The sequence below is a fragment of the Psittacula echo genome (assembly GCF_963264785.1).
Source record: "Psittacula echo genome assembly, chromosome: 6".
NCBI lineage: Eukaryota > Metazoa > Chordata > Aves > Psittaciformes > Psittacidae > Psittacula > Psittacula echo.
In genome coordinates, this window is record NC_137743.1 from 30,299,513 (window position 1) to 30,321,070 (window position 21,558).

A 21,558-nucleotide genomic window follows, 5' to 3' on the forward strand; every position below is an offset into this window, starting at 1 on the left:
TCTCATCGACCAACACCCCCAAGTCCTTCTCTGCAGGGCTGCTCTGAATCTCTTCTCTGCCCAACCTGTAGCCGTGCCTGGGATTGCTCCGACCCAGGTGTAGCACCTTGCACTTGGCATGGTTGAACTTCATAAGGTTGGCATCAGCCCACCTCATAAGAGTGGCATGGTCCCTCTGGATGGCATCCCTTCCCTCCGGCGTATCAACCGAACCACACAACTTGGTGTCATTGGCATACTTGCTGAGGGTGCACTCAATCCCAGTGTTCATGTCAGTGACAAAGATGCTGAACAAGATCGGTCCCAACACTGACCACTGAGGGACATGACTCATTACTGGTCTCCAAGTGGACATTGAGCCATTGACCACAACTCTTTGCATGTGGCCATCCAGCCAGTTCTTTATCCACCGAGTGGTCCACCCATCAAATTGATGTCTCTCTAGTTTAGGGAGACAATGAACCCTCCCTGACCACACTGGAAAGGTTTAAATACCTGGGAGAAAAACTTTTTCAACTTAAGGGACAGTGTTGACCTAAAAGCAAATGTGCATAAACTGGCTATGAATCTGGTTTAGGTCAGTGAGTATATGAAGTTTTCCTTAACAGGAGTAGAAAATTTCTGGAACTGCTGCTCATAGGAAGAGCTGAGTTGTGGCACTTGTTTTCAGGTGGAGCTTCGTCCCTTTATGGAAGGAAATTTTATACTGTGGTTAGCTGCCAAAAGCAGTAATTGGACTTGACCTGAATGTCTCTTTGGGACCGTTTTCTTGATATGTATCCTATGTTGTTCTTCAAGACTGTGTGGTTATAATGGTTATCATTCTGACCTTACCCATATGAGTTTGATATTTATGGCTCAGAACTTACAGAAAATATTATTTGCTACAAGCAGGTTCATAATTAATTTCAGTCTTAATATAGTATTAGCTAGATTTGGGATTTATTATTTTTAGCATGTATAAACAATTTCATTAATGAATATATCCAATTCACTAGCTGCCAAACCCATGAAGGCTGAAATCTTCTCATCAGTATTGCTTGGTATAGGGTGTCCTGCCAGCTGTGTGATGGGAACATCATCCTGTGCTGCTCTCCACCACTGTTTCAGAATCCAGTGCTAATGCTCCTCAGTGAGCTCTGATAAAAGCTGGAGAGCAGAGGTTGTTTGAAAGGATGTTATAAATCTCATTTTATCTGAGGTGGGGCTGGACTGCACAGAGCCTGCATACATGCTGTTCCATATCCGTGTGTTTCTTCTCCGTTGTCAAACAGCTGTTCTCTCCCTGTACTCACTGGCCTGCCAGATGTTACAAATCCAGGGAAAGTATGGACTCACATTCTTCCTCCTTAGGACTTATTCATGACCAACTTGAGACCTGCTGTATGGTCTAACACTTAACCTGGATTTTCTAGTAACTCATCATCTATGCTGACAATGCAAGAGATTAAGAACTCATTGTTGCCAGCACAACTGGTATTTGGGATATGATCTGATGCCCTAATTCTCAAGTAAAGTGGCCTCGAGACAACATGTATAATAATTACTGACACATGCATAATCATTAATGTTATAAGGGTAGATGCTTTAGCAAAGTGTTGGGCAGAGACTCTAGATCATTCTCAGTTCTTCTGACTCTTTCATAAGAGACTAATTTTCTTAATTAAATTATTAAATTACTTCACATTTTTCAGCGTATGCATCCACTGTCCTTTATGTTTTATTAGAAATGGGGACTACAAGAGATAATAGCATTAAAAGTTTATCTTCTGTTTTAAGTATGTTTAACCCCTTTCCCCAGCTACTCAGCCACTGGAAAACTCTTAAACTACTTCATTGGTCTCCAGTTTATCTACAGCAACGTGGAGAAATGCCAGTCTTGAAGACACTGAGGACAGTCAGTTCATGTGTTTTAAGTACTGTAATATCCAATCTTAGTTATTCTGCGCTCCAGTTTAGTGTGAATTCGTGACTGCAGGAATGATTAGCAGACTTAAGAGAATTAACTCACTGGCAGTCATCATGACTCCAGCAAAGAAATAAGTCAAAGGAACAATTAAAGGTCCATTAATTTTATGATAATCACTAGGCTGGGTCTGGTAGGGCAGTCTTTTTCATGAATGGTGTGAGATCAGTTCATACAGTGCTATATAGCAATGTTATAATGACACGGAAAATCTCAGCTGAGACACTGTGTATCTGGTTTAAGCTGATCTCATAGTGCACATTCTCCAGAGTCTGATATTTACTGTATTAAAAACTCATTCCCTTTGATAAGTTAGTTTCCCTGTCAGTGATGTTGAGCATTTTTTCCACGAGCCCAAGTTAGTTCCTTGAACCTGGGGAGGCCCTCACAGGATTGAGTAAAATAGCAATTGTTGGGTTATTGCCATGCTCATATCCTTAATGGTGTGCTTTAATTAAGCCAACTGGGCAGCACATTCACTTCAGGAACACAGGAAGCATCAGCATTTCTCATGCGGAAAACAAACTTGAAAGCTTTCAGGAAATATTACTAGAGATATGGGTCAGGCCAGACAACATTCACAGACCTTCATATTGAAACCTCTGGCCACACAATGCAGACTCACAGCCTCATCCACCATCTGGTATTTTCAGAACCTCAACTTCCAGTCATCATATTATGAGAAAATTGTGTCAGTCCGCTTTAGACTTTGTGGTCAAAGGAAGAAGTTTGAAAACACAATCCTTTTGATCTCAAAAGCAAATAAGAACTTGCTTTTATGTATTTATTTAAATCACATGACTGTTGAGCAAATCTCATGGTCTGTGGGACTGTGAGATACTGTTTTCATGCATCCTTGATTAGGAGGGTGAAAATACAAGGTTTTCCATGATTCCAGACCTGTGTGGTAGAGAAAACCCAATACTCTCTTCTGGGTGCGTGGCGAAAATGTCTGCAGTTAAGCAAGCATTAAACAGAAATGCCTGAGTAGTCTCTGAAGGAACCAGCTGTGGAAATGAGCCATGTAGACAAATCCAAGCGGTACTGTGCTGTTTTGAGGGTCAGTTAGTGTTCCACACGGCCCTGGACTGCGCCATGCGGAGGTGCCAGTTCATCTGGAACTTATTTGAGTATACCCCATCCCTGGCAGTGTTCAAGACCAGGTTGGATTTCAACCTCATCTAGTTGAAAGTGTCCCTGCCTGTGGCAGGAGTGCTGGAACTAGGTGATCTCTAAGGACCTTTTCAGTTTGGACATCATTCTATGATTCTGTGATCTCAGATATAGTAATGCGTTGCATAAAGCGGATGTGTTTGCAGTCTTGCCGAGCCCTGGTCACTGTGTGAAATGAGCGATTATAAATACTTCTATTATTCATTAAGATTAGAGCAATGAAAGTTTTTATAGAGCAAAGTGCATCATTAACCCTACTTCAGACCATAGTGAATCTGCATCTTTTGACAGCACTCATTCCTAGGCATCTTGCTTTATTTTCTCCCTGCTCCAAACCACACGAAACTCAAACCTCTTAATTCTCTGGGAATTCAACTGAGACTTGAGAGCATCAGGGAGAGACTTCAGACCATAATGATAATTTGCTACAGGTATAGGCCAGCTGAAACCAACATATTTTTTTATGGAGAGTTATCATAGAGAGATTTAAAGACTAAACTGAAATTGAATCTCTTCTAAAATCTGCTATTGTCCATTAATAGAAGTTTTAAAAACATGGTTTTGGAAGATGGTACAGATCTCATCATTGAGGTCTGTTCAGTATTCCTCAAAATTCTTGAAGGTCATTCCTTCAACTGCTATTGTGTATTTCAATTTATTAAAGAAGACAGAAAGGCTAATAATCTCTTAAATGCCCTTTTTTGTTTCTTTCTTTGATAGTTTATTATTATATTTTAAAAGGCAGAAGCATGGTTTAACTTAACTAGTTCTCATCCAATCGTATATGTATAGATGAGATGGAGGAAATGTTCCCTATCCACAGAATAATAGATTACTTCTTTAAATTACTTGTCTTAAAAAGATCCTGATTTGGCTTTGCTGAGCGTAAAGTATTAGATTTACTGTTTTTTAGTGGATTGCTGCCAGTTTTCTTCTCCCTGAATGTCTTTACATTGTTTAAAGCATTAAAAAATGTTCACAACATGTATCTACTTACAAGAAATCTGTGTTGGCTTCTTAGCAGAGATGTAAAAGCTTGTTGTTGGGACATGAACTTTGCTGTTCTGGAATTTTTCTTTCTTATTGGCTTTATAGCTTTTTTTGGGTTTTAAGCCCACAATCTGTGGCAAATTATTTTGTGCCAATGCTGCTTATTAAATCTTAGTAAAGCGGGAAAAGGAAATCCAGTGAGAAAGCTTTAGGTGTCTCTTCAGGTTATAGTATGTTGTTTCATTCTGCTTAATTGTCAGTAATATTTGAAACCTCTCATCCTTGCAAAATGTTTTTATTTGTACTTTTGCAAGAAATGGTGATAGGCCTGATCTTGGTCACCTCTGTGAGTACAAATAGAAAGTAACTGTGTCAATGATATTACTTTGGACTTGCATCATTGTAACTTTATCCAAATTTGGCTTTTAGGACTATTCATCAACACAAAATACAAGCTACTATAGGCTCTGTAGTTGTATTTTCATAAATAAAAGATTAAGAAGTCAGGTGTAAGTGACAGATTTTTTTGGGACTAGGTCAGTGTAGTGTGTCTGGTAACATTGGAGCACTTGCAGTGTTTATTTGCTTTTCAATGAAAGGGATACTCAGTGCTATTTCTGCAAATCCCCTGCACAAAGCAGTGCATTCCCATGCTGAATTGAGTGCTTAGTATGAAATGCTGAGTTTATTGAAGGATTCCTAGCTGACCCACACAGGGCCTTTACTCTAAGAGCACTGTCTCTACAGGGAACAGATAACTGACCCTGAGAAACTATAGCAACATACAGTGCCTGAGCAGTGAATTCTGAGGATTCTTCAGCTGTCACGAGTCAAAATTATCATTCATTGCTAAACAACAAAACAGCTCTTGACTGGAGATCATGTAAATGTTATAACAAAGATCTTGACTGGTCCTTTGACTGTAAGGTAGTTGGTTAGAAGCTGCATTTTCACCCTTTCTCTAACACCAGGAGCTGACCTGACCTGACCTCCACTGGCCCTATAGTTTGGTTTTTTTATCCTGAAAGAGTCCTTATTAATGTACCCAGCTTGAGGCAACATGGTTTGAAAGGACTTAGTAACAGAAATGTCAGTGGAAAAGAAGAAATTGGAGAATGTAATGCCCACAGAGCTGTAGGCAGGAGTAAAGAATGAAAGTTTCTCACTTTGAATGCATTTAGTCTCTTAACACAACATGGAACAAGCCAAAACATAAACACAGTATCTTCTAACTGAGTTGTGACTGCTTATAATGAATGAATGTACTGCAGATTGAAATATCACGTTAACGTGCTGCAAAATAAAGAATAAGTTTTCATCAGCTTTATTGAATGTATTTCTTTCTGTATCTGAAGCACTGCACTACACTTTTTGCTTGGAAATACATATGGAAGTGGAAGAAATTGCAATGTGTACTCTTTATGGATATCAATAAATTTTTTTTTTTTTTTTCTCCATCCCCAAAATAAGTGGAAGATAGACTGGGTTCTGGCTTTGGAATTAGAAATATCTAGGAAATATAAGTGTAGGAAGTCAACTGGCTACTTGAATGAAACATTTGGAAACTTAACATATAAATGAAAAAGAAAGGGGGGTGAGAAAATAGCATCAGTAATATTTACAGAAGTTTGGGTCCATTTCTGGAAAAGGGCACTTTATGAATTGCTACGTTTTCAGTCAGTGAAGCAACCCTTGATTTTTAAGTCCCTTTGCTGCCATCTTTCTATACATGAAATTCCCATTACTTATAGGAAAAGACTATGGGATCAGCTTATTGAGGAGCATGCTTTATGAATTATGTTTCCTGACCTATCATTCTGTTAATAATTAAATATGGTGATAACGTAAATGCTTCCTTCCTCAACAACATCTTATTTTTATGAGGAACATACAGGAGAGTTTCTTTTTTTGTTCATGTTGCATATACATCTGCCTTGAAACTGAGTTTTTACATTTTGCGCTGTCTCTTGGTTTTTTTCATCCCTAACACTTTTTTCCTCTGTCCTGTACAAATACTTCTAGATGTTCGACTGGATCAGCCACAACAAAGAATTGTTCCTGCAGAGTCACACGGAGATTGGTGTGAGCTACCAACATGCCCTTGACCTACAGACGCAGCACAATCACTTTGCCATGAATTCCATGGTGAGTTGAAGGCTCAATGTGAACAGTGGGTCTGTGCGCATGAGTGAGGAAAGGGCTGGCACGTGCGGCCACCTCCAACTCAGAGATCACTATGGACCTGTGAGAGGTGAAGTGAGAAGAGTCAGGCTGGGCTGTGACAGCAGCCCTCTTTCTGGAAAAGTGTTGCTCTGTCCACCCAGACACTGATATACGAATATTTCCTTACTTAACAGTAGCGCAGTCCTGTGGAGCTTGTTTACACTTTGGAGAGCAAATACAGTATTTTTCAGTTTTTGACATTTCTTTGACTAGGAATTAATGAGAAGGTGGTAACTTAATAATTCCTGCTTCTCCCCCCCACACCCTGCTAAGGTACTTTTCAAAATCGTGAAAAAGAGACAGTTCTCAAGTGTCAGTTGTGGCCACAGTGGGATTTTGGCTTTTTCAGTAGTGAATTGATCAGTCTTTCTGAATGCAACTCATTTACCTTAATGTTTTTAAAGAGAAGGGGGAAAAAAAAAAAAAAAAGCGCTTCATTATAATTTATAAGTCCTTTGCTCACTTTCTTATTCCTTCCAGGTATAAGGTGTTTGTTCTGGAAACTGCTCTGCTTTCACCACAGATATGAGGACAGAATGTATTGATGTTTAATTATTTCACTGGGTTAGAAAGATGCGTGCATACCCCTGCTGCAACTGAACAGTATAGAGATGACCCCTCTCTGAATGCTCTCTGTCAACTGTACAAAAGCTTCCCCTGAGTAAACCAACTCCTACAGGTGTACCTTGTCATGTTGTGCATGATGAGACTAAAGTTGCACTGAGGCTGAGAGCTCAAAAGTGGTGGTTGATGTTTAAGTTGGTGATGTAAGTCACTAGACCGTCACCATACTATGACACCAAAAGGCAAGGTACTTGAGAGCAGCACTCTGAAATGTAAAAGAGAAGCCCTGACTACTTGAGGTTGTTAAAGACTGCACACTGCTTTCATAAGATTACAGGTGTTAACCCTGGTAGTCTGGCCGAGTTCCAGACCAAGTAATTAACTTTTCTGACCTAAATTCCACACACCATTTCCACCTACCTAGTTATTCCTCACTTAAGCAGTGTGGTTCACCAGGGCACTGCTTAACAGTGGAAGACGAGAAATGTTTATAATGTCTATTAATGTATCCATTGTGATCATAATTGAAAGGAGCACTGAAAAACAGGCTGTAGGCACTTGAATCTTTAAACTTGTATTCAGAATGCCATCCAACAGAATACTGCATAGCATGGCCTCCATATAACACTGTTGCTCGGAGGATACTCACAAATAAGCATGCCCTGGAGGTTAGTGCATTAAAGTCATTTGGCTTATGAAAGATGCAAAGTTGGTCATAGTTCTTCAGAAAACGCTATTAGAAGAGCCAAGCTGGAGGACCTCCCCTTATCTTTTTTCTGTTGCTGCCTGGTGTTATTTTCTTAAAATAACTGGGAGCTAAACTTGGAGAGAGAGAACTGTTAATAGAAAATTAAGGAGTGACAGGGAGGGTCTAACTAATGGAGGAAAAATTCTTTTCCTCCATTATTCTTCCCTCTGTCCCCAAGTGAACTTTTTTGGGGGGATTGGAGGAATGCAAGAAAGTGAGACATTTCCAAAGATCTTGGAAGAAGTTCTTGCGACAGAGACCTCTCCGTGGCAGCGCTGTGGCTTGTAGCTGTGCCATCTCACCATCTCAGTGGTGTCAAACTCCTGTCTAATAGAGCTGTTCAGCAGAGAGACCTTTTCAGCTGAGGGGAAAGTGCAACAGATCATGAGCTTCCCTTTTTGTGCTGTCTCCAGTATAACCCACACATATAGAAGCCCATACAGTCAGCATGAATCAATCTGCAAAGATTGGCTCCTCCATCTCTTTAGCATACAGGATCTATGTGGAAAGGCATTAATGCTGGTACCTTTAGCTTTCAACCTATAAATGCAGTGAGAGATGGTACTCGGTTCTGCTCTAATTGATTGGACTAAAATGCATGACTCTGTGTAAGAGTCCTACAATGTAACAAATATGCCAATAACAATGTATGTTCTCAGATAATCCTCCTTATAGGAATATAACTCAAAGAGAGGAGTATATCTGCATGTAATTTTTCGTATCCTACTTTTCTTCAGGCTTTAGTTGAATTTTAGACCTAGAATCCCCTCTGATGATGGAGTGATGCTCTCCTTTTGTTTTGGATCAACATCGATTCATGCAGCAAGCAGGCAAAGTTCATTCAGCTTGGATTTCTATTTTAAACAAATCTTGTGATGTGCTGTCTCAGTAGGAGCTTTTTAAAAAATTCTTCAACATATTTCGGTTGTCAAAGGATGTGTAAGGAGCTGTGGTATTGCTATCAGCAGTAGGGCAAAGTCAGGCTAAAAAAGACTGGCTTTTGGGGTTGTTTTGTTAATACATTAAAATCAATATTGAGCGAAGATACAGAGAAGGGCAATGTAGCTGAGGATGGCTGCATGTTTTACAGAGAAAACCCTTACAAACTTCAGTGGAAACTGGGTCAGATCTTGCATCTCTAAGGTGTTTTGCTTTGATTGTTTCTATTTTTTATTTATTTTGTTTTATTTTTTTTTTACCTTTAAGCCAGGCATAATTATGTTAAATGTAATATAGTATAATAATTAAATATTATATAGTATAATAATAGTTAAAATTTTTCCTTCAGTTCCTCTAGAAAATACACTCTCCAAATGTTTATTGGGTCATGCCTTTTGACCATGCGCTTCCTATACTTCTCTATAGGCATGCTGTGACCAAAGCTCCTTCTTGGGAAAACAATTTATTACTCTGTTTTTTACAATAATAATTCTTTTTTTTAAACGAACAGCGTGGGATGTGGAGAAGTCATGTATTTGAGGTAGTAAACTGTAGTGGGGTATTTTTCTTTCAAATAAAGACCATAGGGTTTTGGAGATTTTTTTTTTCTGTGATTCAAGGCAGTGCCTGTTTTCACTTCAGTTTCAAAATAAATTATGTTAGTCTTTATCACAGCTGTACAGTGTTTATACTGAAACAATAATACTTTGCACAAAGACAAATCTTCAGCTCCGATACTTCAAGTAATCTCAGTCTACTAAATTCACTAGAGAAAAAAAAAAACCTGTTTCAATATGACACAAAGCATACTGGTTGTAGTTCTGCACTTGGATACTTGGTATATGTGTCATTTGGTTTGACTGAAATTATTTGTATTTTCTTTCCTGGAATTTTTTATGCCTGGATCCATTAACCTCCTTAAAGAATGAGTTACTACTTTCTGTGGGATGTGTGTAAAAATGGCAGTGTTCAATGATGGCATTGCTGCCTGTCCTGCTGGCCCAGAGTTAGCTATCTGACACTAGATGGAGGTGCATGTTGTCCTAAGAAAGTCAGAATAAATTTCAAGCACATTACAATTATTGTGTAAAGGCTAATGATGTCTATTGAAAAGTCCCAACATTTATCTTGTATGAACAGTATTTTTCTGAATGTAGGCTGAGTTAAAATACCATCCAATATTATTCTGCAACAGGCTACATATAATTGGTCTTCTTATAAAAACTTAAAGGTCTTAAAGATATCTCATGAGTTTATTTTGTCACTTAAAACCTTCTGCTTTGGATTTATGCATTAGGTTCATTTCACAGATGGTTTCTAAACTCACAGTGACAGAGTGCAAGCTGGTTAGTTTTTATTTTATTTCAAAGAACAACTCTTCAACAATCAAATTTTACCTTCAATTAATCTGCAAATCCCTTCTTTTGCAGCCCAACTTCACTGCTTGCCATCTCAGTATATCAACTAGTTCTCTAGGAAATTAGATAAACACAGCCAAATCCTTTGTAGATTTAATGCTTCTCACTGCTTGTTTTTCTTTTGTGAGTGTAAGGTATTCTTTTTATGCATATATCAGAAGAAAGTATTGTTCCAGATACAGTTGGAGAGTTTAATTAAGATGGAAGGTCTCGCAGCATGCCCTCTAGATGATCAGGACTGAATTAGCGTATTTTCCTGTGGGAAATGGTTCAGCAATTGAAACTCCACAACTGTCAAACCATATTGCTGAGACTGAGGACTGTTATCCTACCAAGTGTTAGGAACTTGTTTAGGTGACAGAGACAGACAAAGAGGGGTATGTACGCTTGAAAGACGTTACATGTCTTTCCTAAACTGTAGAGGAAACTCTTGTGTATCATCATGCTGATGTACATGTTGGGAAATTTTTCCTTTTTTTTCCAGTCAAATGATTTTTAGGAGGCAAAAATCCTGGGTTATGATTCAAGTTTCAAAGTTGAAATAAAGTCAGTGAAAAAGTACCTCTAACATGGAAAGTAATTTTCGAAAGTCTGCTAATACATAGAATCATAGAATCATAGAATCGTTAGGTTTGGGAAGGACCTTAAGATCATCTAGTTCCAAACCCCCTGCCATGGGCAGGGACACCCCACACTAAACCATGTCACCCAAGGCCTCATCCAACCTGGCCTTGAACACAGCCAAGGATGGAGCATTCACAACTTCCCTGGGCAACCCATTCCAGTGCCTCACCACCCTTACAGCAAAGAATTTCTTCCCAGGATAAAAGGTTTATCAATGATAAAGAATATATGTTAGCCAAAAATTGGTTGTATCCTAGTGTCACGACAGCAGAATGTCAACTGAAATGCTTTTAACTTTACTTCTAGACATTAATATATGATTTTCTCGTTGTCTGACCTATTGTAGTCCTATACAGCCATAGATCAGTCCTCTTTGGGGATGCCTCTCAGTTTTGAGAAAAAAAGATGAGGCCTTAGGTTATAGTTAAAGTGAGACTTTCTATGAACCTGCTTCTCTTTTCCATGTGACTCAATGTAAAAAAGGGAGTCTCCATCTTCTTTGTAGCCACCCTTTAAATCTGGAACATGGTGATAAGGTGTCACCCGAGATGCGTTTTCTCAAGGCTGAACAAACAAGCCCAGCTCTCTCGGCCTTTCCTCATACAGTAAGCTTCCCAGTCATTTGGTCATCTTTGTGTCCCTTCTCTGGAGCCCCTCCAGCCTGTCTACATCTTTTTGGTATAGCAGGAACCAAAACTGAACACAGTATTTGAGGTGTGGCCTGACAAGCACTGAGTGGGATAATGACTTCATTATTTCTGCTGATGATGCCCTTGTTGATGCAAACCAGAGACACTGGACAGTCTTATGTGTGGCAGCTCCACTTCAGTGTCTCTGCTTCACTGAGGTGGGACAGATAAAGCAGAGGTACAGAGTGCATGTATTGGAAGTAGGAAGTATGTCCACTGCCCTACTTGATGGAGTTATACGGAAGAGCACATGACATGTGATACTGCACTTGAATCCATGTTTTTCCTCAGAAGGCAACAGGGGAAGCTGAGGAATCTCTGCTTCCTGAGCCAGTTCCACTTGATGCTGTAAGAATGGATGTGTGAACAGGTAACTCCCAAGCTGATCCTTGCTTTCTGCTGGAAAAGCTATGGAGTTAGTGGGTTGACTGCAGTGGGTTGGTAATCTTCCATGAGAAATTCTCATCTACAAAGGTGAAATTTCATCCATAAAAAATTCTCATCTCTGTATAAGAATATAACAGACAGAACAATATATAAATCTCCTTACCTTAAAAAACAGAACACGTGCATTTCGACTATTCTTACTTTTACGTTTCTACTAGTTAACACATCTATATACTGCAGCTGTAGGGAACTAAGTTGTTTTTCTCCATGCTCATTGTGTTGCAATGGCTGAGGTAATTCTGCAGGGGGAAAAAAAAAATAAATAAAAGCAAGATGAAAGCAACAAATTTTTACATGAAATTAAAACTTCTCCAGCAACTTTTCCTTCAAACACAGCAAAGTTTCAGGTCTTCATTTGGCACAGCTCATCCAAGCTTTAACAGCTGTAGTGATGCTGCTACACTGCTTTCAGGTCAGAAGAATGGACCTGAAATGTTGCACATGATCTTGGCTGAGGCTCAGTCATAAAGATTTTCTGGGAGAAAGGCTTAAATATTTAGTCTACGTTCTAGTTTCTAACCTAGAAGGACACAAAGAAATGTTTGACTGTGGGTTGTGGTCAAGTTTCCAAACTTTAAACTCCACAACAATTTTGATCAGTTTCTCTAATTGTAGTGGAAAAAAAGAAATTCTTTAAAATAAATCTGACAATTTTGAGCCAAATCCATTTAAAGAAAAGGCTATGTAACAAGGGGGGAGGGGGGGAGTGGGGAAACAAACCCAAAACTGAAGACTGGATATTGCTTTAGGTCTGTGTTATTTATGTGACAGCTGTTGCAGTCATGGTTCTACCAGTGGGAGCAGAATGCCTCTAAGGGCTGTGGCCCTGTCTTGTTTTCCTTTAGCATGTACAGATATGATGAGTGTACTTCATAGTTATCCCACACACTTTGCCCAACACACTTTGCCCGACATACTTAGTTTGAACCTGTGCTTGCCTTGGCAGTTCTCTGTTGTGTTTCATGTTTGGATTGGCAGATACTTTTCCACATTGTGCTCTCACTCACTATGATGAGATCCTGCTCCAACGAACACTTCCACCTCTGATTTATTATTTGCCCATGAGTAATACTGTTAAAATTATCAGAGCTGTGTCTGTCCTTGTTCATCAGCATCTTACAGATTCTACTCTCTGAAATTCCTAAAGCCCTTTTGAGATACTTTTGTGAGACAAGAAAGTGGTGAGTCAACATTAATAAAACATCTCAAATTCTGGGATGCTCCTTTCCTCTGGTAAGGAGGAAAGAGAAAGAATTGTTTGCATCAAATGATGTTCCAGATATCTGCAAGACAGCCATCATCTGTCTTTGATGGTGCATCTTTGTAAGACAGTGTCATGATAGCTATTTATTTTTAGCTTTATGTTCCAGTGTGGAATGGGGATGTTGTAATACAATTACGTTGCTGTCCACAGTTCAGTTTGAAGAGAAAACTCTATCTTTCCACTACTTCAAGGCTGAATAAAAACCACTGTGGAAAATTCTTATGAAAGAACCTTTTTTCAGAAAGTAGACTTTTTGAATCCTTCTAAATTCAGAATGTAGTTAAATGATATCTCTGCTGGAGAACAGCTTAAAATAACCTGCAGAAAAGATAACATTTTAATGGAAGAATATAATTTAATAGACATTTCTGTGGAAACTCTTATGTTTCTATAGAATATCCTTATGAGCTCTTTTAAATTCTATAAGACTTTTCCATTTGTTGACACTACATGGCTATAAGGGTTTGTCAGGTTCTCAAAGGACAGAAAGCAAACATTTCACTTACAAATACATGGATATAGCATCCAGAAATATGAAGTAATGAAAGAGAAATATCAAGAATAAGATACAAGCAACAAGTAGACCTTAACAGGTGAGTAAATAGCTAAAGTATTACAAATTAGTTCTACATAAATAAATTAAAGGGGAGAGGGAGAGATTACAGTGGTAGATAATGGCATAGATGTGCAAAAAGATTCCCCAGGGATGTATTATGCCTGCTATATTTAAGCAGGTAGTTGATTGGTCTTGTTGAACTGCTCGGCTTCACTCCAGCTGATGGTGTTTGGAATGTGTAATGAAGGCAGAAGGTGGTCACAATTCATTCTTGTTTTTATTTATGTGTGCTTTTTAATTTTCAGAATGCCTATGTCAACATCAATCGGATCATGTCTGTTGCAACAAGGCTTTCTGAGGCAGGCCATTATGCTTCCCAGCAAATCAAACAAATATCTAGCCAGCTGGATCAAGAGTGGAAGAGTTTTGCTGCAGCTCTGGATGAGCGCAGCACCATCTTAGCCATGTCTGCTGTTTTTCACCAGAAAGCTGAACAGGTGAGCTGCTTTTGTGAGTGACAAAATGATCCTCTGCTACTTCAATAATGATGATGCTTCAGTTAAAAGCTGATGGCTTTTGGCATATATGCAATGAGGTTAAGAGCCTTGTTACTAGTGGATCAGTGTCTCAAAAACAAATAGTAATGCTCACCCTTCTCTCCAAAAAATTGTCATCTGTTCTCCGAGTGGGTAAGAAAATATGTTTATGCCATAATGATGAGAGAGGGTAACTGACTGAAGTGCACTAGTGCAGTAACATGCTGCTTTATTTCTGTTGCCTAACATTTAATCAATGCTGTGGTTAAATTCAGGATTACTGTGGTCAGAGAAACAGGGTGCATCTGCACTTACATGTATATGTGGTATGTGCACAGGAATATCCGCACATATGACATAGACCCATACAAGCAGACAATTTCTAGGAGTCAAAGCACATTATTGTTAATGAAACTTACAGAATTCATTCCACTACCTACTCCTGCAGTGCTTTCCATAGGCCCAAACTTTGTTAGACGTTACAAAGTATATACTTCAGAGACAGCTAAGAACATCCAAGAAAATTTTCCATGCCCCGAAACTCTGGTTTGTGTCTTTAACAACTACCAGAATGGTTCCATAATTTCATAGCTACAAAAGATTTAAAGTATGTCAAGTAATAACACTTCTGCATTGTTTACACCTAATGGTGGTTGTTCAACTTTGGCTATATGTTGATTAGTGACAAACACTGCTTTGAGGCTCTCTTCAATATTGTTGTTTTTCCAAGTAGTTAATATCAAAGCTACTAAGTGGGTGTGCTTGATGTTTATAAAATGATCCATACTTCAGATGACTGAAGAAGTATTTATAACTAATAAGCCAGAAATTGTGCCTCACAATTCAGAATAGATGTATGGAAAAGTTTAGCTCAAAGAGTAAAGATTTTTATTATTGTTTGTTTCTGACTGTAGAATTGTAACGGATTTTTACTTATTTTGTGTTTCCTACTGACAACAGACCATAGCATAGAGCAATCATTCACCCTACTGAGCACTTACTCACGTAAGCAGGCTCAGTGGCTTTGATGGGACTGGTACACTAAGACGATGCCCAGTAAAAGAACTTTCACTGAGTATGATGGGCACTGTAGTGTTTAGGTATTGTCTTAATGTTAATAATTGTCAGTCATCATATGTTCATAGAGAAAAATGGAAAAAAGAACTTCTATACAGTATGTAGTTGCAATCAGAATGTTTAAAGTTTATTAATGAATTAATTCTTGTTTGTTTGGGGTTTGGAGTTTTTTGCCCTTTTTTAATGAGCAATCCCCTATTTTTCTGAAGTGTCAGTCTTGTTTGCCATTTATGAGGAGTTGCTGAGGTATTGTATAGCATGAAAGTCAATGAAACAGAAAGCTGTATTGAACTGACTGTGAAGCAGAAGTATTTTTTTTCCCCTGCCTTCTGAACTGTCAAAGTGGGTATTTTGCCTCAGCCATAACTTCAAAAAAGTTACACTAATGTCACTTTCAGCTTTCAGTCTTTTTTCTTCATAGTTGTACGGATGAGTCTGAAAAACCCAGTCCTGCCTTGGCATAAGGACTCCTCTTCATAAGGAACTTAAGAAATTCATGCTGTGTGACAGAAGACACTCTTACATTACTAACAAACAGGAGAATTTGCTAATTATGAACAGCAATTGCTCCTCACTTGCAATAAGAGAAAATTCAGTGGAAGATAAGTGCTGATGTGAAAGCTGTCAATTTTGGTGGGAAAAAAAAAAAAAAAAAGAAGGTAAAAATATGGGAGCCAGTGTGTCCGATAGCCAGAACTAAAATTTCACCTTTGATTTAGTAACTCAAGTAGATAAACCAATGACTTGAATGCTAATAATTCGGTCATTTGACCTCTGTATGGTATAAAGTGACATATTTGGGATTAGGTCTGTAATTTATTGTTGCCTATCAAGCATTCTTTCTAAATGTGGCTATTTGGCATCACCCAGGGTTTTTTAAAGTCAAATCAGGGCTTCATTATTTTATAGTAAATAAGGCTTAGATCTCTGAAGCAAAGATGTAGATAAACTCACTATTTCCTCTGTCACAGATCAAATCTCTTTTCACTCCCTTTGTTCTGTCAGTAAAGGTAATCTTGATGTGGATTCAACAATATCTCCCACACTGTATCCCTGCTTCCCTCATGTGGATCAGATACACAGATTTTCTTTCCTTCTCCAGAGTGATAAGCTGCTACGTTTCTTTGTTCATTCCTTCCTATTGATGGAAGCTCTCTGTGATGCCAACAGGAAGCAAGTCCTTTAGGACCGTAATCTTTCAGCCTTTGGCACACCCCAGACTGCAAGGAAGTTGTTGGCTTGGGTCAGAGATTTATGAAAAGCTCTCTATATGATCTCTATAATGCGCAAGCCGAGCAGGAAGCAACTTGTTTTTCAAGGTCTCTTCCTAAAGACCCCACACAGAAAATTGCACAGAATACAATTTGTCTGGCTTGGAAGGATAAAAGGCTGAGTCAACCCTGCTGAGAATTGAACCTCACATCTGTCTTCATGTGCCTCAGAATCACGTTGCTTTCCTGGCTCTTATTGCAGATACATGTGGCATGCTGAATGGGACTTAGCTGAATGAGTTCCTGGATCAAAGCGCTTTTTGTTTTGCCCTTTTTTTTTTTTTTTTTTTTTTTTGGTGTGTGTGCACATGTGTGTCTTCCTTGAATTTTTTCAACACAATTTGTATATACTAAACCATCATCAAGAGAAAGAAAGGACAAATCTTGCTAACGTAGCTTAAAGCCAGGCTTCTTTCAGCACATGTGTTTGATCAAAAGTCAGTAAACTAAACCCCAAACAATTACTATGTCCAGATCTAGGTGCAACTCAGGATATTCAGTGCAGGTGCTTTCCAAATTTCTTTCAGTTCCACCTGCTACAAATCTATTGGTTGGTTCTTTGTTTCTTTTCTTTTACTTCTTTTTTCTCTTCACTCACTTACCCACATGCTCACATGGAGATATTCTAGTGCAAAAAGACAATCTGCTTCTGTATCTTTAGGTATGTCTGAGGCTATTCAAAGTTGCAAGAGAACGTAGGAGAACATGCCTTATCTCATTGTGATTTCAAGAGAACTGTGCTTATTTACTCCAGATGAGATTCCAGCCCACTAACTGCCAGATGGGGAAAGCAGACATACCAGGTGTCCTCCCTTTCTTGGATGTAATCTCTGAAAGTGTGCTAAAGTGTTCATAAGATGCTCACTCTACAGATTCTGTCAGAATGAACAAATTAATGTCTTCAAGCAGCCAAGAGACCTCAACCAATTAATTCTGGGTCAGAGTCTACTCTTAGACATGCAAGAGCAGTAATACTATTTAAAGTAGTAGGTGATAGGTGCACAGGCTAGACATTTATGCTGATTCTCTGAAAAATGACACCTGACCATTTGTTTCATGTTACCCTGCTCCCCAGCCAGGAAGACTACTATTGTCATCTCTCATCTCTGCCTGGATTTCTCTTAAGCACATCCTGAACTCTCGTATTTGAGGAAAGGAAATGCGAAAAGGGGGGTGGGGGGAAGAGGACAAAAGAAGAGGAAGAATTTGAGGAACGGGAGGAAAGAAAAAGCCAGTTGATATCTGGAAGATGCAAGGATAAGACCACAATAACTTCTGGATTAAATGGGAAAATTCCAGAAACAACAACAGGAAACATACAGGTGGCCTCATACAAAATATTCAGGGCACAAGTGATACTATAGTTCACTGAGGGAAGTGGTATCATGGCCTTCCTCCCGTATTTCCCTACAGGCATTCTGGAGCATGAAAGTTTGGTTTTAATTTGTCTGTCGACTATACTACCCTGCTTATCCTGCAGCTTCCACACAGAGGCCTAGCAAGCAGTAAGCAAAGACTGTAAAAAATGTGGAGAAATGTGGACTATAAAATGCCTGAGCTGTGTTTTGGTATAACCAGGTGATACAGGATAGCAGTCCCTGAATAAAGTTACTAAGAAGTGCTCCTGAGGATACATTGTTACCTGACCTAATACAGAACTTGCAACTTAAGTGACTAGATTGTGACTCAGGAGTAAGCATAGGTTGTTTCTTTAAAGTTACTTTTGGGTTGAATCAGAGGAACAAAGGTACCTTAGAGACTTTTTTATTTTGCAGGGGAAATTTTTCTCAATCTTTCCTGAAGTCTTGAAAAGCATGGGCAATTATTGGAGCCTGTCATTTCAAATCATATTTAAGCAGCTTTTATGTTCCCAACAGGAACTATTGTAGTCTATGAGCTAACTAGAAATTAGAAAATTAATTCAAATAGTATTTAGTATCCGGTGGACAGTAACAGCTCCTGTTTCAACCTAACAGTTAGCAATTTATAATTTTTAATGCATCTTTTTCAACTCTGTCAAATAGTGATTTTGTGATATCAGTGTTTCTAGTATGAATGCTTACATTTAATCTTTCTCTATGTTTGCCACAATGTGTGACAAATAATAAAAATTAACATAGAATCATAGAATAGTTCGGGTTAGAAGGGACCTTAAAGATCACCTAGTTCCAGCCCCTCGCCATGGGCAGGAACACCTCCCACTAGACCAGTTTGCTCAAAGGCCCATCCAGCCTGGCTTTGAACACTGCAAGGGGTAGGGCAGGCAAAACATCTTGGGGTAACATGTTCCAGTACCTCATCATCCTCACAGTAAAGAAATTCTTACTTATATCTAATCTACCCTCTTTCAGTTTAAAACCATTCCCCCTTGTCCTGTCACTACATGCCCTTGTAAAAAGTCCCTCAATATTTCTTGTAGGCCCCCTTTAGGTACTGGAAGGCTGCACTAAGGTCTCCCAGGAGCCTTCTCATCTCCAGGCTGAACAAGTCCAACTTTCTTGGCCTGTCTTCATGGGAGAGGTGCTCCAGTCCCCTGATCATCTTTGTGGCCCTCCTCTGGACTTGCTCCAACAGGTCCATGTCCTTCCTATGTTGAGGACCCCAGAGATGAACACAGTACTGCAAGTGGGGTCTCACAGGAGTGGACTAGGAGAGAATCACCTCCCTTGACTGCTGATCACGCTTCTTTTTATGCAGCTCCGAATAGGATTGGTTTTCTGGGACATGTAGCTGCTTATTTCAAAATGCCCTAATCAGTAGTCCTATGGTATCAACTAAGACATTACAAAAATCTTTAAAAACCCCATTTGGTCTTCCTATGTGAATCTATACACACACTACAGACCACTATACACTATCTTAGGGTATTAAGTAAAACACTGGCAGGTTGCATTTCTTAAAACCTTTTAAAACAGGTGATGTCAACTGCTCCTGCTAGTGGCAGAAGTGAAATTACCAATATAATTATTGATGTGGCATTGTCTATATACAATAGATACACAAAAGAAAGATAGATGTGAGAGAACAAGGTGGAAATGTGATTGTGTGCATAGGATATTCTTGAGACCTCTCTCACCTACTGAGCAAATCACAGTCTGGGGATATGGCAATATATAAGTGAGAAGACTATAACAGCTTGTACTAAAATCGGTAGAATTCAGCAGTTTTGATAAGAGCAGTAACAGTGTGATTCCAGCAGCAGGAGCAGTGGTCTATGATGTGTAAAAGTCTTTTTTCACTCTTTTGACCAAGTAACAGTGAGAGAAAGGATTGATCTCAGCTGTATGCTCTTAAAACTGCATAGGAAACGATGTGAATTCCACTACCTTGGCACAAAATATGATGATTTCAGCTTTATGCAAGGTGTTTGCAGATCTCATCTGAAGACTTGCAACAGATCAGGAGTCAAACCAGAGCAAGAGAGCTTGCCATCTTTGCCTCTGGTGTTCTAGAAAGCAGTTTTCACTGTTAGATTTGTACTTTGTAGATTTGAAAGTTTAGGAATTCATCTTTGTCACTGAATCTTTGTACACTGAAAAGTGTTTACAATGCAAACACTTTATAGGATGATTACACAGCAGCATAGTGAATATCTTTAAACTGCTAATAAAAAAGGATGCTGATGGCAGAGTCAGAGCTGAATTGAAATTCTTTGCTTTGAATCTCGCAGCCCCTCATGCTGTGAGTGCTGTACTAACAAGCCACAGGTGAACACTTCATGAGTGCATAAAGCTGTGATCCTGGGGGTGGGTTTGTGGCATTCTATGTTCACCCTACAGGGCACTGCATCTGTTGTATAATTAGCTGTTCAGTTTTTATAGATAGCCACGAAGTACAGCAGGCTGGTTTAACAGAAATGTGGAGGAAGAGAAAATATTAATGAGAAGTAATGAGGTGGCATTAGGCAGTTAGTATGGACAAAATATGAACATATGAGCTGTGTCATTGAACTGAGTCCTGCTTAAAAGAAAAGCAGGATGGGAACCTTAGAGACTAAATTCCTCTTTTCTTTTACAGAACAAGCAGCACCCAAGAGAGCTTCCCTAATTTGTTCTGCTAAAGTGCATCAGCACTGCCCTAGAGGCCTGTAATAGTGGAAAAATATTTTTTCCATCCCCCTTCTCCCCAAAGCCATTCAGTTTCTGGCTGTCTGTTAAGGCTTCCAACCAAGGTGCTAACCCATATCAATTGCAATGGCAATGAATTTTTTCTCCCTGTTCATGGATGCCTGCCCACCAGGAACTGGACTGAGACCAGCAGCTCATTTGGCATTGGCTGCTTAGCAGCCATCAGATGGTAACGGTATCTGATCACTGCTGACCTGGGCCAGAATCAAATGTGTGAGCGAGGGCTTTAAAGCCTTGGTATCCTATTAGCAATCCCACTGAGCTGGCCCTGGGTTGGAAACTGCTCAAATACAGACTGTCTGCCTTTCACTGAAATGAATGTCAGCATTGATTTTAATGGCAGTTTTTGTTTGCTTAAACTAATAGTGTAAAGGACAGGTAAGCAACTGAAAGAAGATTGACAGCTGGAGACAATGCCAAATACAGCTGTAACCGTGTCTTCGGTGTTTCATGATGATGTGTTTTTTTTCTAAATATGTTGCAGCTTCCCTTTTAGGAATGCAGTTTGTAGCCTCCTTGTGTGGTAGGTAGAGATTCCTAGAATGAGTGTTTTCTGAGCCTGAAGCATTTGTTTTTAATCCAGAATAGACAGAAAACATTCCTTTGAATCTTGGTGTTCTTCAGGTACTTCAGGTACCGAGGAATACACTGTTCTAGGGTACCCAAAAGGACTCTTTTATAACTTCTTTTCCTTAGCCCTTGTGGCAGTCATATGTGGCACTGTATAAACAATTTTTTTTAATGTTGATGAGATGTTGCTCATTGTTCCTGGAATTTTTCCAGTTCCTTTCAGGTGTGGATGCCTGGTGCAAAATGTGCAGTGAAGGTGGCCTCCCCTCCGAAATGCAAGACCTGGAGCTGGCCATCCATCATCATCAGACCCTGTATGAACAAGTAACACAGGCCTACACAGAGGTATGTGCTTCCCAGAGAAGAATGTGAGTAT

The 21,558-nt window shown here is 39.2% G+C and overlaps 1 protein-coding gene across 4 annotated transcripts in view; it reads left to right on the forward strand.

The window, feature by feature from the left end:
• Positions 1-21,558, forward strand: part of KALRN (kalirin RhoGEF kinase) — a gene marked incomplete at its 5' end in the record, with an annotated part of 522,231 nt that overhangs the window by 227,386 nt on the left and 273,287 nt on the right. For all 4 annotated transcript variants that reach the window (XM_080620947.1, XM_080620949.1, XM_080620948.1 and 1 more), the window contains 3 exons: positions 6,152-6,274; positions 13,907-14,098; positions 21,396-21,527. In XM_080620947.1, the coding sequence (XP_080477073.1) occupies positions 6,152-6,274; positions 13,907-14,098; positions 21,396-21,527 (447 nt within the window). The remainder of the gene's footprint in view (positions 1-6,151; positions 6,275-13,906; positions 14,099-21,395; positions 21,528-21,558) is intronic.